The sequence below is a fragment of the Symphalangus syndactylus genome, chromosome 1 (assembly GCF_028878055.3).
Source record: "Symphalangus syndactylus isolate Jambi chromosome 1, NHGRI_mSymSyn1-v2.1_pri, whole genome shotgun sequence".
Taxonomy (NCBI): Eukaryota; Metazoa; Chordata; class Mammalia; order Primates; family Hylobatidae; genus Symphalangus; species Symphalangus syndactylus.
The window spans coordinates 139,347,126-139,370,291 of NC_072423.2; the positions used below are offsets into that span (position 1 = coordinate 139,347,126).

The 23,166-nt window shown below is 37.0% G+C and overlaps 1 protein-coding gene across 7 annotated transcripts in view; it reads left to right on the plus strand.

The window, feature by feature from the left end:
* Positions 1-23,166, plus strand: part of ZNF385D (zinc finger protein 385D) — a 776,796-nt gene that overhangs the window by 508,123 nt on the left and 245,507 nt on the right. For 5 of the 7 annotated variants that reach the window (XM_055286037.2, XM_055286058.2, XM_055285998.2 and 2 more), the window contains one exon: positions 14,195-14,337. In XM_055286037.2, coding sequence (XP_055142012.1) covers positions 14,195-14,337 — 143 coding nt within the window. Of the gene's footprint in view, positions 1-14,187; positions 14,338-23,166 lie in introns of those variants that run through there. The other 2 variants (XM_055286065.2, XM_055286031.2) reach the window with 2 other exon arrangements.

A 23,166-nucleotide genomic window follows, 5' to 3' on the forward strand; every position in this document is an offset into this window, starting at 1 on the left:
TGGATGAAGGTTTCTGATGACGAAGCCTGTGCCCTTAAGCACTTAAAATATTCTGTAGAAGTTTGCAAAAGGGAAAATTGACTATCATGCTAAGTGGATGGGGTTGGGGGGTGGGTGACAGGGCCTTTCAGCTGAACCTTGAAGGGCAGAGAGCAGTTGAAGAACAACATAAATTTACAACATTTTTAAAAAGTAGTTTTCTTATCTTCGCTTATAAGGAGGACATTAAATTGTATAAATAGGCAAGAAAAGGTCATAATGACATTGATAACTTGGGAAGCAAATATTTGGCACTTGGAAAGCATAATGACTTTTGAAAACTATATGCAGTACAGATCAGAATCATTCAGGAAAATGCAGGGCCAATTTCAGAAGCCGTGCTTCTTACAGAATTTCTCTCCCCTCTCAGCAGGCATTCCTCCTCAAAGAAATTTGATTCATTCTGTTTGTTCTTCCTTTGGGATTAACGTCCTTTCAAAAGCACAAAATAATCTTTACAATTTAAGTCAAACAGGTCCATGAATTTGAAGGGACTAACTCCAATTCCTGAGGCTGTGATCAGAGCTCCTTCTCCAGTTTCCCTTTAGGGTTATTTGTTGTTGTGTTTTCTACAAAACGTTTGGGTTTACAGTGATTAGGTCACTCCACGAACTTCTACTGTCTAAGACATATCAATAAAGAAGAATAGCTATGAGGGAGCTGTATATTCTCAAGGCATTCAGTCACATTGGAATCATGAGGGAATCTCAAGTAGATTTACCAGGTCAACACTGGCTGTTGCAGAATGTCCAGGAATGAAAGTCCCCCATTTACTGAGGTACAAATGTAGGTCTCCAGTTATCTTCATAACCTGGGCAAGCTTTCGCAGACAAATCAGATGCCTTTCTTAGTCCTCTCACTGGATTCTAACCAGAAGACGACTGGACACTTTGCCAAAGGTATGAGGAAACTGTCAGCATTGTTCTACTGTCTGTCTTCCAAAACTTAGAGGATTTCTGTGCATCTTTTAGCCTGATTGATGATCACTAAGAATAGAGGTTTGGGTGCCCTGATGTTGAGGGTTTGTGTCTGGGATAGCAAACTGTGATTAACTGGATTAGATACTGGTATGTTGTGTTAAGGAGGATTCTGAGGCCAACTGGAAATATAATTGATGGATAATATATGCCCTGAGTACTAGAAGGGGAGTGGTATAATGGATTCTTATACTTGGCTTATGGGGACAATACAGATAATATGATTTTTACAAAGAACGAGTATTAAAATCAATCAACCTATGTACTCATAGGTTGAATTAGCTGCTACAGAGTACTTAATTTCATAGATTCCCCAGTTTCCACAACTAAAAAACTAAATTATTAAGGACTAACAGAATTGCTGTGAAAATTAACAGCCTATGTATATATAAACTACTCAAAATTTAGAGTGGTTATTATTATTTTACTGGTTATTATTATTTGAAATTGGGACTGCTTTAAATGATTCAGTCTATATGATCCCCCACACACTAGCAGAATACAATTTCCATGCCAGAATATTTTACTGTAATTGTTAAATTAAATTTTCTTCTTAGAAATTTATTTAGGCCTGTGCTTTTCTAGACTCCCAAATTCTAAGGAATAGTAAGAACATGAGCTTCTAGTGAATTTGCAGCCAAAGAAAAATCAGATGCAATTTCTGTGGCATTCTGCATTAGTTAGTTAATTCTGGCTCAGCCTGAGTTGAGTAAAATGGATGGGAATTGGTTGTACAAGTCAAGATGTATATGTGCCTCATGCCAAGTTCCAGATTTGTATATTTAGGTTGCAATTCACAAGAGGGTGAAAACACGATGATGTCAACCAGAAAAAACCTGTGTTTTCTCATTAACCTTGGCCTCTGATCTTGGTCTTCTGGTCAGTGCTGGGATTCTCAGGGCCCAGGGACCCTCCCAAAAGCTGCCTCAGATTTAGCCTTTAATGCTCATTATCTCCACTGACATGGCCCCCAGCAATGACAAGTCCCACTGATTATTTGCCTCCTTTTCATGTTAGTTTAGCTTTAATCCTTGTGTTTAACTGCACTATTTTATGATGTCTTTTCTTTTATCATAATATAGATGTCCCTTTTGTTATGTGTTGCATTGGTGATAGCTCCTTAACCCTGATATGAGGACTTTCTTCTACTTGGGGCTATAAGCAGTTTATCTTTTTTTCTGGATTTGTAAATCCTGTATCTGCTGCCTTCTGGCCATTTGAATGTGAAAATGTAGGTCCTTTCCTTGGGGGACATTTCTGCTCCTATCAGTTGTTCTTTCAATTTGGTGGAAATCAGGACTTGGTAGATGTTTGAAAAGGAGAGAGGTATAATACAGTAAAAAAAAAAAAAAAAAAAAAAAGATATGGGCTTTGAAATCATCCCTATCTGGTTTCTAATTCTACCTAGCTCTACCATTTAGCAAGTGGTTTATCTTGAGTAAGATGATCTTGCTAAACCTCCTTTTCTTCACCTGTAAAATGAAAATAAGGATATCTTCATTGTTTATACAAATAATGTATGTAAAGTTATCTAGCAAAGAATCTAGACCATAATATAGGCTCAAAGGGACAGGACTCCTTATAAAAATAAAATATGGTTGTGTGGATCTTCTTGCTTGCAATCATTTAATAGGCATTTTATTTCTCTTCCATTTAAAGTAAATCCTTTTTGAGATTCCACAATTACTACAATTCCATTAGGAACTGATTTTACATCTTCTCCAAAGACTAAATGTTTCAGAATTAAAAGAAAATATAAAGTAAGGTTTGTTTTAAGCACAACCTGCCAGAAGAAACAATCACAATGAGGCCGAGACTAAACAGAGCTCAAGTCAGCTCCACAGGGAATGTTCTTGAGGAAATTGAAATCAGAATATCTTTTTGGTATTATAGAGTTTGTAAGAATGTTCACCAAAGCAATGGAATCCAAGAACTCACAGTTCCTAAACCTCGGAAGCTAATGGATACTGCAAATGCTAGAGATGTGCTAAATATAGGCACTTAAAACAGTGACAGTGTGGTATTCACTGTTCTTAATAAATTTTATTTAATTTGATGATGGTGACAGTGACATGCCAACAACAGTTAGACTTCCTAAGAATTTTGTGCCGTGGTCTTTATGAAATAAAATTAGATTAAAATGTGGAAAAAATCACAATGGAACATTGAGTGAAAACATTCACAATCAAGTGAATGCTCTTAGAGCTATCATCATTAATTAGAATTAGTTACGTTGAATGCAAACTTAGTTTCTATTTTGTTCTTCTAAACTATGCGGGCAAAATAAAAGGGACAACTGAACAAATAATGAATTGATACAAAAAGAATACAAATCTAATACCTATGGAAAAACACATGGTTATCTGGTAGACTCAACATATGGATAATCTACAATATACTGGATTATAAACATTATAAACTTGTGGAGGCAAGACGCTTATGAAATTGCTTCTTGAATAATCCTTTGCCTCACAAATGATTGCCTCTTAGTATATACTGATCTGACTTGCTTTGGCAAAGTTTAATTGAAACTAGCTTTTTGTTTATACATTTTTTCTCTACCACCTTTCATCAAAAAAGTGGCAATCTCTGCATAAAATGTAGATATAAGAACTTACACTCTGGAAGCAGAATGTTTGTTGACAAATCCTGGCTCTACCACTCTCTAACTGCATGAACTTGAGCAATTGTTTTAACCTTACTATTGCTCCATTTCCTTGTTCACTAGACTATATTAAATGATCAAAGGAGCTATCCTACAGAGAGGACCCAGTACAGTACCCAGTGTATGGAAGTAGAAATAATATTGCTTTTATGCCATGGGAATCAAGGGGAGTTGTTTAAGAGATAGCATACATTTACACCTAAAAATGAAATCCATGTTTAAGAAACTTACATAGAGGAAAAGATGTTAATAAAATAAAAAGCCTAGGACTTATTGTGTTTGGGCCATTTATTTTTCTGAAGAAAACAATAATGGGAGCTTAACTGCACTAAAAATCTTCGATAAAATGTTTCTCACCTTTTAGCAGTACACTCCAATAAACTCTGATAGTTTAATCCCCTTTTCTTTTCTAGTTCTTCAAAGAAACTGCTGGTTTGTAAATGTACACCATTGTTAATTTGGACCCAATAAAAAAATGGGGGCAATATCTCAGCAGGCTGTGATGATTCAACTTCATGTATTCATTTGTTTGCTCACTCATTTTTCCATCCATCCATCCATCCATCCATCCATTTCTAAAACAATACACAAGTCACTTAGTAGATACCAGGAACCTCCTAATATATAGAAGTCAAGAACGAATGGAACAGATATTCTTCTTAACAAACAGCTTCCTCATATAGGGAGACAGATACAAAGTCAAGTAAGTCTAGTAATGTTGGCTAGAAGGAAGCCTGTGCAGGCCAGAGCAGGGCACCAGGGAGTGATCTTTCTACAGAGATGTCCAGGAAATACTGGATAGAGAAACTCGTGCTTGAGCTGCATCCTGCACCAGGAATAGATGATTGGTTTTCTTTGTCATACTTTGATGTAGGTTTCAAGAGCAAGTTGGGTGCGATGTAACTTAGATAACACAAATTACATTGCTTACTATGTTTTCAAGAGTTATAATTTACATTTTATGATTCACATTTTGGGGTCTAAATTGCTAGTTGAAATGTGACATTCCAAAAGTGAGTTTTATTAGATATTCTGGATCGAATCGGTTTCTTTCTATGCCCATAAGGCTTATTTACCCATATGTATAGTGTCCCACTCTACTTTTCCTTCCCAGTCAAAATTTTCACAATAATTGTCTCCACCGGTCTCCATTATGATACCCTCACTCATTCCTCACCCTCCTCAAAAGTGGCGTCTCTTTAATGCGACCCACATAAATGACTACACTTAAATGGCTCATAAAGGTCACCAAAAATCTCCATGACATTAAATCTATCAGACATTACCATCTTACTTGATCCTTCTGCAGCTTGAGACAATATTGACCATTCTTTCCTTTTCTAAACAGTCTCTCCCTTTTGCCCAGCCCCACTGGCACACAGAAGTTCATGCAGGCAAGTCTCAATTAAGAGGTACAGATCATGAGTAAACAAGACCATATAACAAGATTTTGGCATCATTTTTTCTTTTTAAGAGTGAGATGACCAAAGCCTAGATATCATGAGTGAAATTTCCCTGAGAGACAGATGTAGTAAGGCAGGTTTAACTGCCTACATGAGCTTAATTTAAACACTTGACCACTAATGAGACTAGATTTTGACATAATTTGTTGGCAGAAATGAAAACTTTGTGATTGTACTTCCAAGGGTTATCAGATACTAATAAACACTCATTTGCCCTATGACTGTCTCCTTTATGCATGCTTGGTTCAAAGATGTGATATCATTTTTATCTAAAGCACACATTATTCATTGGTATTTATTTAATCATTAGCTTTTTAAAAATTTAGTTTGTTCTTTGAGTATTATCATCATTGCTCACACATGAAGATTCATAGACTGCCATGGTCATCTCTAGAAGTGGACGATGATTCCTTTTTGGCACGGTCCCAACAGTGTCTGGCTTCTGACAGTAACACATTCAGCTTTGAGAAAACTCCTCTCCTCAATCTAAAAAGTCGAAGGACCCAGGAGAAAGCAAGAGTTTCTCTCCCATCAGCAATTCATTTTGAAACAGACTGTATCAAGCATCTTATCTGTAAATTATTTGCTGCTTGAGAACATTGCTTTGCACTGGAGCTGTAATGTCCAATAGCACCTTCTGTGAGAATGGAAGTGTTTTATATCTGCAATGTACAATACAGAAGCCTCTAGCCCCATGTGGCTATCAAACGTTTGAAATGTGGCTAGTGTGACTGAGAACTGAATTTTTTTTATTTTACTAATTTTAATTAATTCAAATTTAAAATAGTCATATGTGGCTGTCAATGGCCACCATATTGGACATCCCAGCAGGATACCTCCTTTATTAGTTATGACTGATGGTGTGAAATTAAATTTTAAGAAATTCCTCTTGAGGGAAATTTTGTGATTTTATATTCTATATCACTAGCGGTAAACTTGAGAGGAATTTTCCAGGCAAAATCTTTTTATTTCCTATAAAGCAGGCACCTGTTCTGAATTATTCACTGTCTACCTGACAAAGGGGCTGTAGTATAGAGGGATATTTAGGCTTAAATATTTAAAAATCCTTGCCTGATACTCCTAACATAATTTTTCTCTACTATGTTTCAGGCACCAGAAATTGTCATCAAAGTTAGTTAAATAAGTGAGAGATCCCGTTTCTCTTCTAGTGGAGACCTTGATTCAGGATACTGGCAACTGGATAATTATCAGTGTTTTGATTTTGGTCGTGGCATTTAATGACAGTGACAGATAAAATACTATTAGTGCTTCTTTCCTAGCTTCCTTCCAAGAGTGTTGAGGTGACTTACTGGAATATTTAAATACCACAACTGAAAATGAATAAATAATTTGGACAAGGGGAAACCCAGATCACTTCCATGTGATTTCTTTCATGGGAAAAGATCGAATCACTGACCATTGACATGGGCAAATGTTTTTGAATCAGTATTTCCAGAATGGAGCTCCAATTGCCCTGACTCATACTCCCATTCTCACCTCATTCCTCTCTGTGGTCAAAAGCAGGATGTACGAGACAGCAGTCACCATCCTGTGTGGATTAGGGCTGACAACTTGCCCTTATGGGATCAGACCTTGAGTTTCAACATTTGAGTTGACCTGCTAAGGCCAGTTCACTTTAGGTCAATGAGGAGCTTTATACTAAGGTAGCAAGTGCTGGATCAACTTTCTGAAACCTAGTCGGTGAATCAACAATCCAAAACAGAGGAGAGGGGTGGGGAGAACAAAAGAAAAAAACAAACAAAAAAAAAAAAAAGAAAGAAAAATGGTTACCAAATCATACTAAATTCAAATATTATGTCAAAATATGTTTTTAGTTATATCATTCTGTTGAGGACAGAGATGGGAAGTGAATGGAGTTTGGATGACTGAGGTTTAAGGAAACATGGTAAACATACAATTTTCCTAGACAAAGAGTAAAAAATCCCAACAGGAAAATTGCTCATTGTTATCCCCAACCAACAACCTTGAATATTGGAGAGGCAGACATGCAAGGTAATGTGACAAACACATACTTATTCATCTGATTTGGTCAGTAGATGTTAAAGAATGTAAATTTGAGGGGTTTTGAAACATATTTCATATGATATTCATATCTTTCTGGATTCTTCTTCAAATATAAGGCAGTGCCAGCATGTTCCCATGCTGGGGATAAAAATCAGCGATAAATACTGAATATTCCTTCACAAGGAATGTGACCCTTCCTTCCTTCCCTCCCTCCCACCTACCTTCCTTCCTTCCTTCCTTCCTTCCTTCCTTCCTTCCTTCCTTCCTTCCCTCCTTCCTCTCTTCCTCTCTCCCTCCCTCCCTCCCTAATAAAAACCTTCCTTTAATAAAAACCTCTCATAAGATTGCTGGCTTTAACAAATTATGTCTGGGAACTAATTTGACAAAATGATTCTGTAAGGTGGTTTTTTAAATTGTTATTTTGTTTTTATCATATTGTTGTTTTAGTTCAAAAGCTATTTGTATCAGTGCATTAAAAATCATTAGGGTTGCTCAGTTTCTTTCTGGTAAGATATTTTGCTTCCTAGAAGCTTGGCTTTTGATTTTATACGTTGGATATTATAAGAGATACCTGGCAGAATTGCTTGTTTTAAAGGAATTAAGAGGATAGAAGGCTAATCCATGCCAATTAATGAATAGATATATTAAATTATCTATATTCTCTAGCTTTACTCCCACCCTGGCTGGCCAATTCCATTAACTGCAGCACTCCATGGCCAACGTTTTGGCCGAATCAAGTTTTGCTTTTTTAACTGAAGAATGATGATATTCTTAAATTTGGAAAGGAGAGCTTTATTTTTCATAAACATTTGCAGCCTGCAGGCTGGCCATTCTGACAGGCTGGGAAGCATAGCCTCCAACCAGAAGCCAGAAACAGACACTTCAAGGAAGGGACGAAGGGAACAGGAATTTATGCTTAAAGAGGTGGCCAAATATATGTATAATAAGCTATAGAAGGAGCCATGAATATTTATGAAAGTAGAGGATGTACATGCATAACTGAGCTTTATGCCTCTCCGTGGGACCTGTGTTCAAAAAATGGAGATGTTAGCATGATCTAAGGCTGAAGTCTGGAGCCCTCTGATGTTAAATAGGGTAGCAGAGGACACAAAAACCTTCACTGCGTATTGTCCCTAGACTGGCCAGAAGCACTCTGCCATCAGTGGTCTCTTACCCAGAAGGAAGGCTGGTCCATTGTTTTGTGGAAACTGTAAAAGGGCGCAGCACCAGTTGTTTGGTTGAAAGGGCTAGTTTCTGGTTAGCCCATAAGGAAGAAAGGCTAATGGCTGTTAGTGAGGGAGGAGGTATAAGTAGGCATGTCAGATCTCCCATCCCTTCATGGCTGGGAACTCAGTTTTCAAGGTTTCTTTGGGTTCTCCTTGGCCAAAGGGGATTCGTTCAGTCAGTGGGGGGGGGGCTTAGGATTTCGTTTTTATTTCTCAGCATTTATGCCGTTATTTATTTTCTACTTCTTATTAGTAGGATCAGATCTAAAGTTTTTATGCCTACTATCACATAGACCCCTGAATTCCTATAATGAGTCCCTCTCTTGCCCCATGGACATAGCAAATTCTAACTGACATATTTGAAAATGGATTTGAATAATTCTCCATGTATGTAAAATTAGTTGCTTATTAAATAACTACTTAGGATCTAATATTATACAAAATGCTCTATATCATTTCCTGCTATATGTGAATGTTTGGAGGAGTTTAGTAATGTAATCATAGCTTATTATTGAAAAACACATAATTTCAACATAAGTAAGTATATATGTCAATATAAATAAGTGCATATATATTTTAATATAAATAAGTATATATATTTCAATACAGATAAGTTGATGAAGGGAAAAGATACTAAAGATACTATAGAAATTATCCTATCAGGAAATTAGATGTTTCTGCTGTTTTTTTAAATATATATATATTTTAATGATGCACAAAATTCTCCATTGGCATGAATACTTAACAGTGGCAATCCCTGATCATTTTGAACTTCAGTTTTGTCACCTGGGGAAACGAAAGATTAAGTAGTAGATTAAGGTTAAGATTAAGATGAAGTTGTCAGGCAGGATGTCTATGACTGACGAATGCTGAATGGATTGAATGCAGAGGTTCAAGGTTAAAAGAGTTGTATTATGGAAAGAACACCACCTCACTCTCATGGAGTATTTCAACATATTAATTTACAAAGTAACCTCTTATTGTGATCATTCTTCTGAGGCAGTCAAGATAAGCAAAGAGAAAAAAATGAAGGTAGCTTTAAAATTATCTTGATTGACTGCTTTCAGAAGGCCTAGGTAGCTGCTTTGGAAGTTCTCTGGTTCATTAAAAAATATATTTCTCATGTGGTGAGCGCCAGTTGGCCAGGCACTGTGTTAGGGCACTTTATATATATTATCTAATACAATAAGTTTCAACTGACAACCACTGGTTTAGAGTTCCTATTTATCTGTATGAATTACCAAAACAAACATGTCTAAATTTACATATCAATTTGCTTTTCAAAAATGCAAACTTCTGACATGAATGTGTCTTACTTTCTCAGTCTCTATTAACAAGTACTTACGAATTAGTAACACTGTTTTTTTTTTTCAAATTCACAAGTTAGTACTTTTGTGAATATACAACTCTTAAAAATTGACCAAAACAATATTTATTATGTTTATTCTATAGTTCGCTATTTGAAACTTAAATTCTAAACATATGCTAACAAAAACATCAAAAAAGGAGGGAGAAGAATTTTGTGAACATTAGTGATCACTTAATTTGCATTAATTATTCAATACCTTATTCAGTATTGATTGCTATTCTGTACTAATAAATGTAAATGTTTTTGTCATTTGTTGACTTTAATGTCATATAACAAATTTTGGTATAGAGAGATAGTAACTTCTCTGAAATCAGACTAATTTGCTAAAACTGTGTAATAAAATAGCATAGGCTATGAAATATGTGGTACTAGATATAGATAAGAGTTTATATATTTTTCTGACCCTACTCCATGGAGGCTTTAAAAGACCTGCTTCAAATTAAGAATATTAATATTTCCAGAAATGTGACATTCCAATGAATAAAGTGACATTGTTGGTAAACATTAACAACAAAACTTTCTCACCTATAGAAATATCTACCAATCTATTATACATTTTCATGTTTATAGTTATCAAGATAATTTTATGATAAGTAAAATAATAAACATGTATTCGTATCTTAAATGCAATAGTTTCTATTTAAATATGGGAAAATGAAATAGCTATTTTCTCAAAGAGAATATTTTAATTTGCTTTACAGATGAAACATATTGTATTTGCCAGTTTTGATTTTGCACTATTTGCAAACAGTATTCTTGATGCTGAGCAAGTACAGATTGGTACAAGTAAAATATTTTAGGACTAATCCAGATTTCAAAAGCAGAAATGTTAGTCACAGATAATTTTTAAGAGGTAGCTTCAATTTCCTGCCTCAGTATCACTGCTATAGGTTTGGAGGCAAGTATCTATTTTAGAATAAAGCAATTTTACATTTTACTTAAACACCTGAATTGCTGTATCCTGGTGTCACATATCGAGTTATTCTGAAAGTGAGCTCTGAGACTTTATTAGGGAGTGCCCATGGAAACATTTGTGAGAAGTGAGGGATACAGGATTGGGAAGAGGAAGAAGCTGGACTGTGATGTAGTCACAGCAGAGGCCTCAGCCTAGCCTAGATGCCATGAGGAACTTTGGAGGTAAAATAGAGCTTCAGAGTTTTCCTGCTTTGAGGCAAGGGGGCAAAGCCAATAAACTCCTGTATGAATCAGTCATTGCTTGGGGCTATCAAATCCTCCACTTAGGGGTCACCTTAGGTGAGGCAGCTCCTTTTGGCCCAGGGCAATTTGTAAAGAGGCTCTCCGGCCAGGGACATCAGCCACCAGCACTCCAAGCAGCTGAGAGGAGTGCCTTGGTGCCAAAGGGGGCTCTGGGAATCAGACCCACAGCATCCCTACACCTGTATTTGCAAAGCAAATCGTCTAAAAATATGTAGCCACATGTCCTCTGCTTTCCTACAATCTTATACATTACTCTCTTCCAACAGGTGAGAAGAGATGAGCTTAAATATTTTTTCTAACTTTCTAAGATTTTTATGACTCTTCTTTGATGGTTTTTTTAATCCCCTAGGAAGGAAACTCCAGTTGCAACATTGAGAGAGGACTTTGAACTGTTTATACAAGTATAAATGAAATAGATATCCTGAAAGAGAGAATGGGAAATTAAATTTACATGATAATTGAATGGACATATTTTTATTATTCCTCTCATTGTGCTAGATAAAAAATCAGCTTGAGCTATTCCTTAACTTCTTTGGATACCCTAAACCAGAGGAGGACTTAAAATAAACAATTGTAGAATATTTTCTTGCTAAATTGCATTCTTGTAATTATAAGCATGGAATTTTCTGCAGAAGCAAGATAAACAACTGCAGAGTTTATCAACATATTTCTTTTTCTCTACATGATACTATGTTGTTAACCCTTAACTAATTTCTGAAATCTTAGAATCAAACCAGGTGAATGTATATGAGTATCATTTGCAAAGAATGATGTGTCACACAAATGAAAGCAATTTAGGGCCGGGCATGGTGGCTCACACCTGTAATCCCAGCACTTTGCGAGGCCGAGGTGGATGGATTGCTTGAGCTCAGGAGTTTGAGACCAGCCTAGGCAACATAGCAAAAACTCGTCTCTACTAAAAGTACAAAAACTAGGTGGGCATGGTGTCATGCACCTGTAGTCCCAGCTACTTGGGAGGCTGACGTGAGAGGATCAGCTAAGCCCAGGAGGTTGAGGCTGCAGTGAGCCATAATGGCACCACAGCACTGCAGCCTGGGACATAGAGTGAGATCCTGTCTCAAAAACAACAACAACAAAAATAAAAGTAATTTAAAATTACTTCTTAAATTTCACCACATCACTGATTTCAACCAAAGCTTACTTTATTTCTGAGTTTTTGTTTTTGAAACAGAGTCTTGCTCTGTCGCCCAGGCTGAAGTACAGTGGTGCGATCTTGGCTCACTGCAACCTCTGCCTCCTGGGTTCAAGCGATTCTTCTGCCTCAGCCTCCCAAGTAGCTGGGATTACAGGTGCGCACCCAACGTTTGGCTAATTTTTGTATTTTTAGTAGAGACGGAGTTTCGCTATGTTAGCCAGGCTGGTCTTAACTCCTGACCTCAAGTGATCCATCCACCTTGACCTCCCAAAGTGCTGGGATTACAGGTGTGAGCCACCACGCCCAGCCTTACTTCTGAGTTTTTTAAAGATGTACCATCCAAAAATTTATTTTGGTTTTTAAAATTTTTTATTAAAAGAGAAAGTTTTAACAACACTAAATTCATGACAGGTCTATCACTAAAGTTTTTTGGATGCCCTCTCTAAAAATGGTTACACACTCACACTCAACACACTACCAAGTAGACAATAAACTAAGTTTATAGTGTGCTCTGGTGAATGTAGACTTACTATATTTCGTTGTTATCTCTATTTGTTTTGACATCTGCCCTTTATTTACTGCCTTGTACTACTTTGAAAATTAGTTTACTGATTACAGACTTCAGTTATTGACTTTGCTATTGTTGGCCGTGCTATTATTATTTCAAGAAGGAAGGTAAGACAGTGGGGGAAAATACTGTTTTTCTTAATTTGGCTCCAGCTGATTTTATACCTGGGAGTAGGAAAGCTGATGGTTCTTGTGTATGGTTAATTAAATCCTGTGCTGATGGCTTCTGTTATAGGTACTAAGTCATCTACCTTGTTAGCAGATCCTCTGTGGCCCCATAGGGTTGGATTTATCATTGGGGAATCATTTTCACAATATTAATTTTGTGCTCAGGTAACTGATTGAGGCCAAGATGATGTTCTGTGTGCAGTTGGCCAGAGAGTTTGTTGTAAAATTTGTAAAGGCAATTTATACGAGGAGACTCACTCTACTTTGTTTTTAAAAACGAGATGGCAGGCAAGTAAGTGGCACAAGCATGTCTCCTAGAAGAGAAGAAAATCCCACTGCATTTTGTTTTCCTAATGCTTGTTGGATTCTCACCAGCAAGTTTTTACAGTCTGTTGCTTGCCTCTCAGATTAGAAGAATGCTGGCATATTTTAATGGTTTCCTAGGATTCAAACAGCCTTTAATTAACAGCAAATTGATGTTTTGGAATGTTACCAAAACATGGGAGACTGAACACTAAAGATGGGCTTCCATCCTTCCAGCTCCTGAGTGTGGTGGAGTCCTATAACAGGGGGCAAATGTATGTGCTCTCTTGCAAAAGGCTGGCTACTTACTGGCATGCAAAGGGGATGTCTTTGTTGGCATAATATTCCCACTGCCTGCTCAACAGTGGCCATCTAAATTCCACCTACTCATGACTGGGAGAGAGGCAGGGAGTTGTTGAATACTGAGAGCTGTAGGGGTGCTGAACGGTTCAGACATCGTAGCACTGGTTTTGCTGGTTTTTAATCCTCCAGTTGCTAGAGCAGTAAGGTACAGCTGCCTGAGTTTGAGGTTAAATTTCTTTTATGTGCCAAGTTCATGTCATCTTGCTGCCAGAGTTTTGGAAGTGGTAGCAAAGAGCAGTTCTGTAAAATAATCACTCAGACTTAATGCATATTGTGAGTGGTTTAGTTTTCAAAGAGGGATGGGTGCATGATGGAGGGGTTTTCCCTTTGAATTCAGAGAACTTGATTGCAGATTTGTGACTGACCCAATCTGGAGCTCTAGGCAGGAAAATAAAGACAGGTTGGGGCATTTGAAATGTTGATGTTACTTACATAACCAGATAGTTATAATTAAAGGAAAATGGAGCAGTTCAACTAGCTCCCTCTGCCTAATGGCAAATTTGCGCATTGGCCAGTTCCCAGTTGAGGTCAATAGAGTCCATGTCTTGTTTTTTCCAGTGACCCGCAAAGCTGGCCTTTTTGTCTCAAAAGCAACTTTGGTGTTTTTTTCCATGCGTGGTGTCCCTGATTGCTCCCTTTGCTCTGGTCTTCACAGGTGGTACATGCCAGAGTCCTGCTCTCCCAGCCCTTGTCCGTCCACCAGCCCCTCCTTTGCAACCATCGCTGGATATTAAACCATTTCTTCCCTTTCCTCTTGACACTGCAGCTGCAGTCAACCTCTTCCCCAATTTCAATGCGGTAAGTACCTGCCAAATTTGTCTTTGCCTGAGTGGAAGGTATTAGAAAACTAACTTAAAGGCCAGGGTTGGTTCGGCCACTGCCTCCATTTTGCTATATTGTTCATTGCATGGTTTGTCTAGAAGCCGCAATGAAGTTAGTTGTTTGCCTGGTTAGTCAAAATCCCCAGAACCAGGCTCCTTCAAGGAAAATAAAAAGAGATTCGATCCGATTCGGTTGATCATGAGTTGATGTATCCCCCCTAGTGTCTTCTGGGCAACAGCAACAATTCTATAGCTCTGTAGGCATACATCCATATTGAAACAATGTATTTATTAGAGAGAACATTAGAATTTCAGCAGGTATTTAAAAATTAAAAATGTGTTTCTTCTATCTACTTTAATTTCCAAATCTGTTACGTTTTTCTAACTTAATAAATAGGACCTTGACAATGACAGCAGTGATTATGTTTTAAGCATACAGCACTTTCTTCCCACCATTAACTTAAAACAACTCAGGGTTCTGGTAGCAAGAGTTTTAGAGTGTGTTATTGTTGCCCAAGTTAACTCTCATATTTCTTTGTTTCTTTGGGCTTTGTCAATAGCCTCTCGGCACAGGTTCAATTACTTTCTTACCTCTATTTTCACTTTTAAGATGTCTTTTTGTAAGTTGGCAGATGCATCATTTTCATCATCATGTGTTTCTTTTTCTGCAATCAGTAAGAGTACTGTTAGGATGAAAATTGAAATAAGGGTTGAAAAGGTTAGAAACAAGTAAGTGACTTTTTTTTTTTAATATTATCTATTCAGCCTTCAGATAACAACAGTGGTTGTTAAAAGGCAAGTCTGAGCTTGTCAGTGACAGGACATGTCAATGCAACCAAAGCAGAAAGGATTAACATGAGAGGTCACTAAATGTCCAGTGATCTAAATAATACAGCTTCCTTGTTGCAATATCTTGTCCCCATGATGGATTTAAATATATATATATATATATATATATATATATATATATATATATATATTCGGCCCACAATTAAATAATTCTTCAGGAGATAGCAGTGGGTCTTATTTTCTTTAACAGTACTTTGTCACATGGACTTTGGACATGTCAGTGAGTCAGTACAGCTATATGCTAGTTTTTGCTAAAAGACAAGGGAGAATCAAAATGATCCCTTTGCTTTTTGTAGGGAGAGGAATTTTCCATAGGAGTCTTGTTTTGAAATTGGTATTTCATAAATAAAGCAAAATAAAGATCACCTTTACAAAACACAGGTTTCTAATCCTAGGTGTTTCATTAAGAGTAGAGGAAACCTTGCTCAGCATCAAATTCCCTTATTCCTAAATGACTACACTGAAGTCCCCTGGGTTCCCTTTCCTTGATTTCTTGCCTGCTCTTCTGTTAAGTGGTTTCCTGGCACAGCCTTGTGTCCCAGACACCCAGGGGAATTACCCATCAAGGTGCTTTTTCTGGCCTCTGAGACCACTTGGCATCCCATCACTGCGGTCAGCTTAAGAGCATTTTAGGTAAAATTCCTGGAAGGCCATAAAAGGCTGGATTTAAAACTTTTGATTTGCCTCTTGGGAAATATTAATAACAAAGTGGTTAATTTGACTGACAATGAATATCATTTAACATAAAACAAAGATGAGTGATGTGTTGAGCTACATGATCCTGAGCAAATCTCTTTACCTTCTTTGCTGCTATTTCCTGATCTTTAAAATAAAAGGTATGATAGTCTCTTCATTGGGAGGTTATACCATTCAGAGATTTGTGCGTTTTATTCGTGGGCAAAGGCAGCGTTGTGTGTTGGTCAAGCTGAACTCTGTAGCTACACTAAGTTCAAATCTCAGAACTGCCTGTTATCATCGATAAGACCTTGGATGGGTCACAAAACTGCCATGTGTCATCAAGTCTTCATCCATATAATGGGACTAATAATATAATATGCCTCATAAGTCTGTGGTAAGGGTTGTCTGGGTTAATCATTTAGAATGGGGCTTGGTATATAACAAGCACTATTTAAGTGATAAGCAGCATGCTCATAAGCAGCTTGTAAACCCTTCTGATTCTGAATGTGACAGTTCCTTGTCTAACTGATTGCAAAAGTTTGACTTGATTCTTTTTCCTCCATCATGGATTTTAACTTGTGTTGATATTTATTCTACTTAAACCAAGAGGCCCTCTGTTGCTCCAACTATTGCTTTTTCCTTGGTTATTCCCTTCCAGTGATGGTCAAGATATAGCCAGCCAAGGATGAAGTCATTCCTTGCTTCCAACTGAAGTGAATTGTTGGAAAGCCCATAATCAGGTAGCTTTTGACTCAGAATTAGGGCACAAAGCATTTCCTTCAGTAACAGTCTGAGTTCTTGATTTTATAGCAGATATGAATCAAAACCCCAAAATTCAGTATGTATAAAACATAATTTTTACTGCCATAAATTGACTTTATTTCTCATTCAAGAGAGCCCATTTCATCAGGCTGGAGGGAAATCCACTCTAATTTTGTTTCAGGGTATGCTAAGGTTTTGGACTCCAACAATTATCTAACAGGTTATAAGGCTTTGGTGGGAGACTTCCTCTGATCATCAAGTTATTTACCCACATAGGCATTCGTGAGATCGTCAGCACCTGGCTAGCATGGCCCTTTAGGCACCTGGCTCTCAGCTTTTTCGGTGCCATGCTTAGACACACAAACTTTGCAAGGCAGTCAGCAGTCCCTTCTACCTAGATCCACAATACACCTATCCCTTCTTTGATGGTAAGTGATGAACTCTGCTACCCAACAACTTTTACCAATATGACCTTTATAAAGCAAAGTCCATGATGATCAGAGACTATCTGCCTGGTGATCAGAGACTATATTCTTCCCCTGAGAATATGAATATGGAATCATCTCTGTATTTGGGAAGGAGTTGGCAGAAACATAAAGGAAAAATTTTAAAATGCATACTTATAAAACACATAAAAGTATAAGTGGATATCTCTGATTATTATCTTCCACAAGAGCATAAACCGTGAAGTTTGGGTGTGAATCAGCAAGAATAATGAAATGTCTATAAAAGCCTAGTTAGGAGGGAAAGGAAACAGATGTAGAATCAGAGCTGAGTTATAGGTATAAAATAAGACATTCAATGAGACCATCAGGATCCCTTAGTCTCCTCAAAGCCAACTTTTACGGAGTCACAACAGAAGCTATTCCCTAGAAATGTATCCCTTGATGTTCTAGTAGCTTTCACACAAAAGATAGCTTTCGTTGAATTCCTCACGTATTTCCCAGCCTGCCCTTTAATCTCTTAAGACATTAGAGTTTCAGTGCTTAAAAATATTCTGATCCCAGTGATCCTGTTCTGAATTTATATTTCTTGAAAGGGAACAGTCATGGGAGTAGATAGATGATGTTTAGGAAAGAAATATTAGAAAGGGGCTTGAGCTTAGTTCATTCAGTCAACTGTTAGTTATCCAGCAGCTGCTAGTTGTTCTGGCATCATTATGTGCCAGAAACAGTGATAACAGATTATGTTATGACCTCTGCCACGAAAACAATTCAGTTTGTAAAGGTGAAGTTGACAAATAAGGAAATTTTTGTTAATAAAGTGTGTTTATACAGAAAGATGTACAGCATAGAATGTTAGCTTGAGTACAGGAGCAAATGGCTGTATGGTTGTCTTAGTGAGGGATGGGTGAAAAAAATACAAACTATTCTAGGCATTCGAACAGGAAATAATCTAAGGATTTAGGTGCATACAAAACCATTGGGAGTATTCGACAAACAGGTCAGAGAAGACTGTTGGTAGCTCTCGTTTTTTTTTCGTTCACTTTCATGGAGTCAGGGAGTTGCAGACACAGGACACTCAGTAATCCCAGTTATTTCCATCCAAATTCTGTGAAATACTTCTCTTTAGTGGCGTCTAATATACCTGGGCACTGTTGGCAAGGATCCGTGGGCATACAAGCTCAGGCTTCCAGTCTCTGGGATGTAAGGCAGGGGTGGCCCTGGTGCTGAGATGCCAGTGATAGAATGGAAAGCACTATGCAGAATCAGAAGAGCTGAATGTCTCTGTAACTGTGGACAAAGGCTAAATCTATCAGAGCCCCAGTGTCCTGTACAATAAAATAACTAAGCAATTTAAAAGCCCAGACTCTTAGGTTTGTTATCAGAGATACAGGTGGCTTTTAAAATGCTAGAGATTGAAGTAGAATGGCTTGGGCCAGACTTTGGGATGTTTGTTGTTCAGAACAGAAGGTAATCATGAAAAAATGGCCACATTTTATGACAGTTTTCTCCTAGGGTCTCACCATTTCCCTTTTATTCTTTATTTCTCTAACATATTTTCTTCATATTCTAACTCATAGTTGTGACAATAATAAACTTTTAGAATGTCATTGAAAAAGCAGTACTTTTGGAGAATGTGTTCATGAGGACTGACTGAGCATGATTCCATGCCCCCATCCCCATGGTTCTATTTCTAGTTGGTATAAAGATTAAATGAGGAAAACTGACTTCCTGTGCCTGCAGATGCCAGACACTCAGTAAATATTTAGTTATTCTGCCTTCTAGGGTATGCACAAGGAAGAGTGAGGAGGTCACATAGAAAGTAAAGAGGCAGAAAAAAGAGCAATAAAAGAGGATAACTGTTTTGCTTTAGCTAGCTTTGGCTGATGATTCTTTAACATTAAAAATGTAAATTAGCATAGGAAATTTGACTCTGTGCTGCTCCTCTGTATAATATGATTTTATCATGAAAGCAAGGAGAAAGAGCAAAGAGAGGAGGCAGGGAAGAGAGGGGGATAAAGAGAGAGAGACAGAGAGAGAGAGATCAAGTCCTAGCAGCTGACTCCTAGTTTTACAAAGGACCAACTGCTGGAAACTGGAGTGTACTGTGAGGTTGGGTTTTTGATCAACAAGTTGAGGAGTTTTATCCATTGGAGGACAGAAAAATGAAATTTATGTGATTTATAGCAGTGTTTCTCCTATGAAATCATAGGTAATCCATGTTAAAAATACAGATTCTGAATCAAAAGTTCTCGGGAGGGGCCTGAGATTTTAAAAATATGTAGGCGGAGGGAGGGGAAGGCAGGAGAAAGATGAAATACATTGAACAATTTTTACGCTCCTAAACAGTGGAGTTTTTTAAAATTTATTCAACAGATATTTATTGAATACCTACTATGTGTTAGGCCCTGAGGATTCAGTAGTGAAACTAGCAAACTAAGTTCTTACAATTGTGGAACTTACCTTCTGGTGTTTGTGTGGTGGGGTGTTGAGAAGAGGACAGATGGGGGAAATTTGAATTTTCTATAGGTGCAACTGTATCTCAAGAATGATCCTCCTGTGGTTATATTTTGGCTTCCAGAAATGCTACGAGCCTTCCTTGTATGACATTGCTCAGGACTCTGGTTACAGCAGCCATTTATTGAGTGCTTACTACATACCAGATACCACTTGCATTTCAACTGATTAAAGGCCAACAGTTCTCTATGAAATTTTTAAAGTTTTTATGTGTGTCATGATCTCAAAAATGTTGCTGAGGAAAACACATAAATGAGTATTTCATTTATTAATTCATTCAATGATTTCTTCCTTTTACAAACTTTTGAGTCCTACTCAATAATTCTGTATACTGAAAAATGTGACTACTTAAAATAACTGCATTTGAAAGCACCTGTTAAAAACGTAACATTAACAAATATAATGAAGAGTATGAGGAGGGAGAAGAGGTAATTTTTTACTGATTCACTTACTGGGCATTTATTAAGCACTGATAATGTGTCTGACTATAGTAGACACTAGAAGTATGATGACAGTGATAACACGGAGAAAGAAGAAAAAGAAGCAGGATAGTGAGGAGGAGGAGAAAAAGGAGAAGAGGGAGGAGGAAAGGCAGAAGAAGGAGGAGGAAGAATGGTTATCTGTGAAGTTGACATGGTTGATTAGTACTCCTTTAAACATTCTCTTCTATCAGGTACTAGAAAAACATCTACATGTTAATAGATTAAACTAAACAGTGTACTCCACATTGGCAGGTACTCTCTAGAGTTTGCTTCATTTGTTGAAAATAGGGTGGAGTAGTTAAATCATTCTATAAAGAACTATAATTAAATGCTCAAAGTTCTTTAAAAGTAAATGCTACCTGAGTTCAAAGGAAGGAGAGGTCACTTGGAGGTGGCCAAGGAAAGCTGTATGGTAAAGGTTAAGGTTTGCTTTGGAATCTGAGATAAATACCATATGTATATTTTTTATTAAGGTAACCAAAGTATAGAACATGAAACACCAAAGACTCAACGCACATTTTTTTGAATGAATGGAGTGGAATAGATAGATATATAGGTAGATAGGTAATAGACATAGATAAATGAAAAGACGGGAAAAACACATAACAGATAATTGATAGAAGAGAAATAGCCATAACATTTGTACCATAAGAAGTGTAATTGATGGAAGTGTGTCAATAAGAAAAATTCTAAGCACTCACTGTTTTATGCATTAGATAACTAACACCTAACAGAAATTATTAATTTAATCACTTATTAGGAAAGAAAAGCAAGCATAGACTCGAGTCATCTCCCTAATTTGCATCTGTAATTTTAAGTTGGCTCATGTGTTTGTTCACTCTGGTTTATAAAAGGACAGTGATGTAAAAATCCCAGTGGTTGCCCAAAGAATGTACTTACAGATCAATCTTTATAGTATTCATCAACTATTTTGTGTAAGTCCATAAAGGCTGTCATAGTGACAAAATATTGGTGAGGTGTTTTAGGACTCTAAGACAGCATTAAGTATGCTTAACATATAGAGATTATTCTAGAATTTTAGCTTAGATGTACACTTATAATATTACAGATAAAAATACAGAACCCAAGACAGAAAATTTCAATTTCATGTTTTTATTATCTTTGGATATATACCCTTCAGAATCTTTGTTTCCTTCATCTTTAAAATGGAATTGGCACACTTTGTCTTCTTTCCTTTAAAAAATGATTCTTGAATAGTGCTCTCTTCTCTGGCTCTGTATTTTATTACCTGCTCCAGCTATGAAAATGCCTTCTATCCCTCAGCCAGTGATAGAAACAGTGGTTAGGTACACTTCCATTTGTTTTGTTCAAAGAGATATTAATTAATTCAGTTTACACATTAATAACTGTTCTTACTAAGTTTATACAACTGCTGCTGCCACTAAAATAGGTAAGTAGCAAGGGAGAAATTTTAAGCGAAAAAAAAAAGCCTGTCTTTCTTAGACACAAGTGGTAGATAAGTGGAAACTTTTCAGGTGAAAAATGCCATCGTAAATATAGCATTGATTGCTAATTTCCTTGTCCTTTGAAGACAGATGTAGCAGATTGCGCTCTAGTTCTGTTCATTAACTGTGTCATATTTGTATAACAGAAGCTTAAGAAACATCTGCTTAGGAAGTCTTCTTTCATTATACGTTTCACACTGAAGCAGATATCTAAGCACGTTTGCTGAGTCCTATAGCTTTCTGCAAAATGGAAAGTTTGTCAAAGTCAAATGTACTTATTATAGTGACCTCGAAGCACAAAATGACTTCAATATACACTATTCAGACTTAGAAACCAAAGGCTAAACAAATGCACAATGCATGAATATTTTTCTTATTTAATCCTTGTTTACTCTCTGAATAGGTAGCGCATTCTCCTCTGATTCAAAATCTAAAGAGAATGAAACAATTTCCTGACTGTTCTTCCCCTGCAACTTAGTTCTCTCTTAAGTGGCAAGCAATGTGGTAAATGGCTTAAAGCATCTATCCTTCCAAAGATATTTGATTTATGCGTATGTTAATTGTTCTTCTCATTAAAGACTGAGGCATAATACACATTACACACACACACACACACACACACACACGCAATCTATATATTTATATATAGATATCCTTTATGTAGTCAGCCTAATCATAATGAGATGAGGCTTTGCAAGTAATATATTTGACCTGTTTCTTACTGTGAGTTTCTTACTAACTGGGATTTTGGGTAAATAAGAGGACCCAAATAAGAAAATATTGAAGCTTACACCTCATTTTGTGATCCAGTAGCTCTTCTGGAGATCTCTACTCCACACTTAGACATAGACATGTTAAAATGAAAGAACATTTTAATTTTTTTCTTCAACATGCTTATTTTACACGTAAGCAAGCGTATACTTATTGAGTGATGTCCAGTTTCATGGCTAGCAAATGGCAAAACTAAGAGAAAACTGGGACTCCTGACATCTACTTCTCATGGAGATCCTAAACATTGAATAATAGTATTATGGGTTGAATTGTGTCCCTCAAATTTTCATGTGTTGAAGCCATTACTCCTCGTGAATTAGAACGTGATCTTAATTGGAAATAGGGTCACTGAAGATGTAATTAGTTCAGATGAGATCATTAGAGTGGGCCCTAATTCATTATGACTGGTGTCCTTATAAAAAGGGAAAACTTGCACACACAGACTTGCATTGAAGGAAAATAAAGTGAAGAGATTCAGGGAGAATGTCATCCACAACCAAGGAGACAGACATGGAACAGATCCTTCCCTAACAATCTTCAGAAGAAGCCAACCCTGCTGACACCTTGATCTTGGATTTCTAGGCTCCAGAACTGTGAGACAGTAAATGTGTGTTGTTGAAACCACCCAGTTTATGGTATTATTATGACAACCTTTAACAGGAAAAGGATATTTAGAGCTATCTGATCTGCCTACCCACACTTGCTGGAATCTCTTCTGCAATGTTCCTGACAACTGGTAATCCAGCTTCCTACCTGACTACATCCAGTGAAAGTATATAAGCCTACCTGTGGGGTGAGAGACTCTATATCATGGGTCATCTACATACAGTTGTCAGAG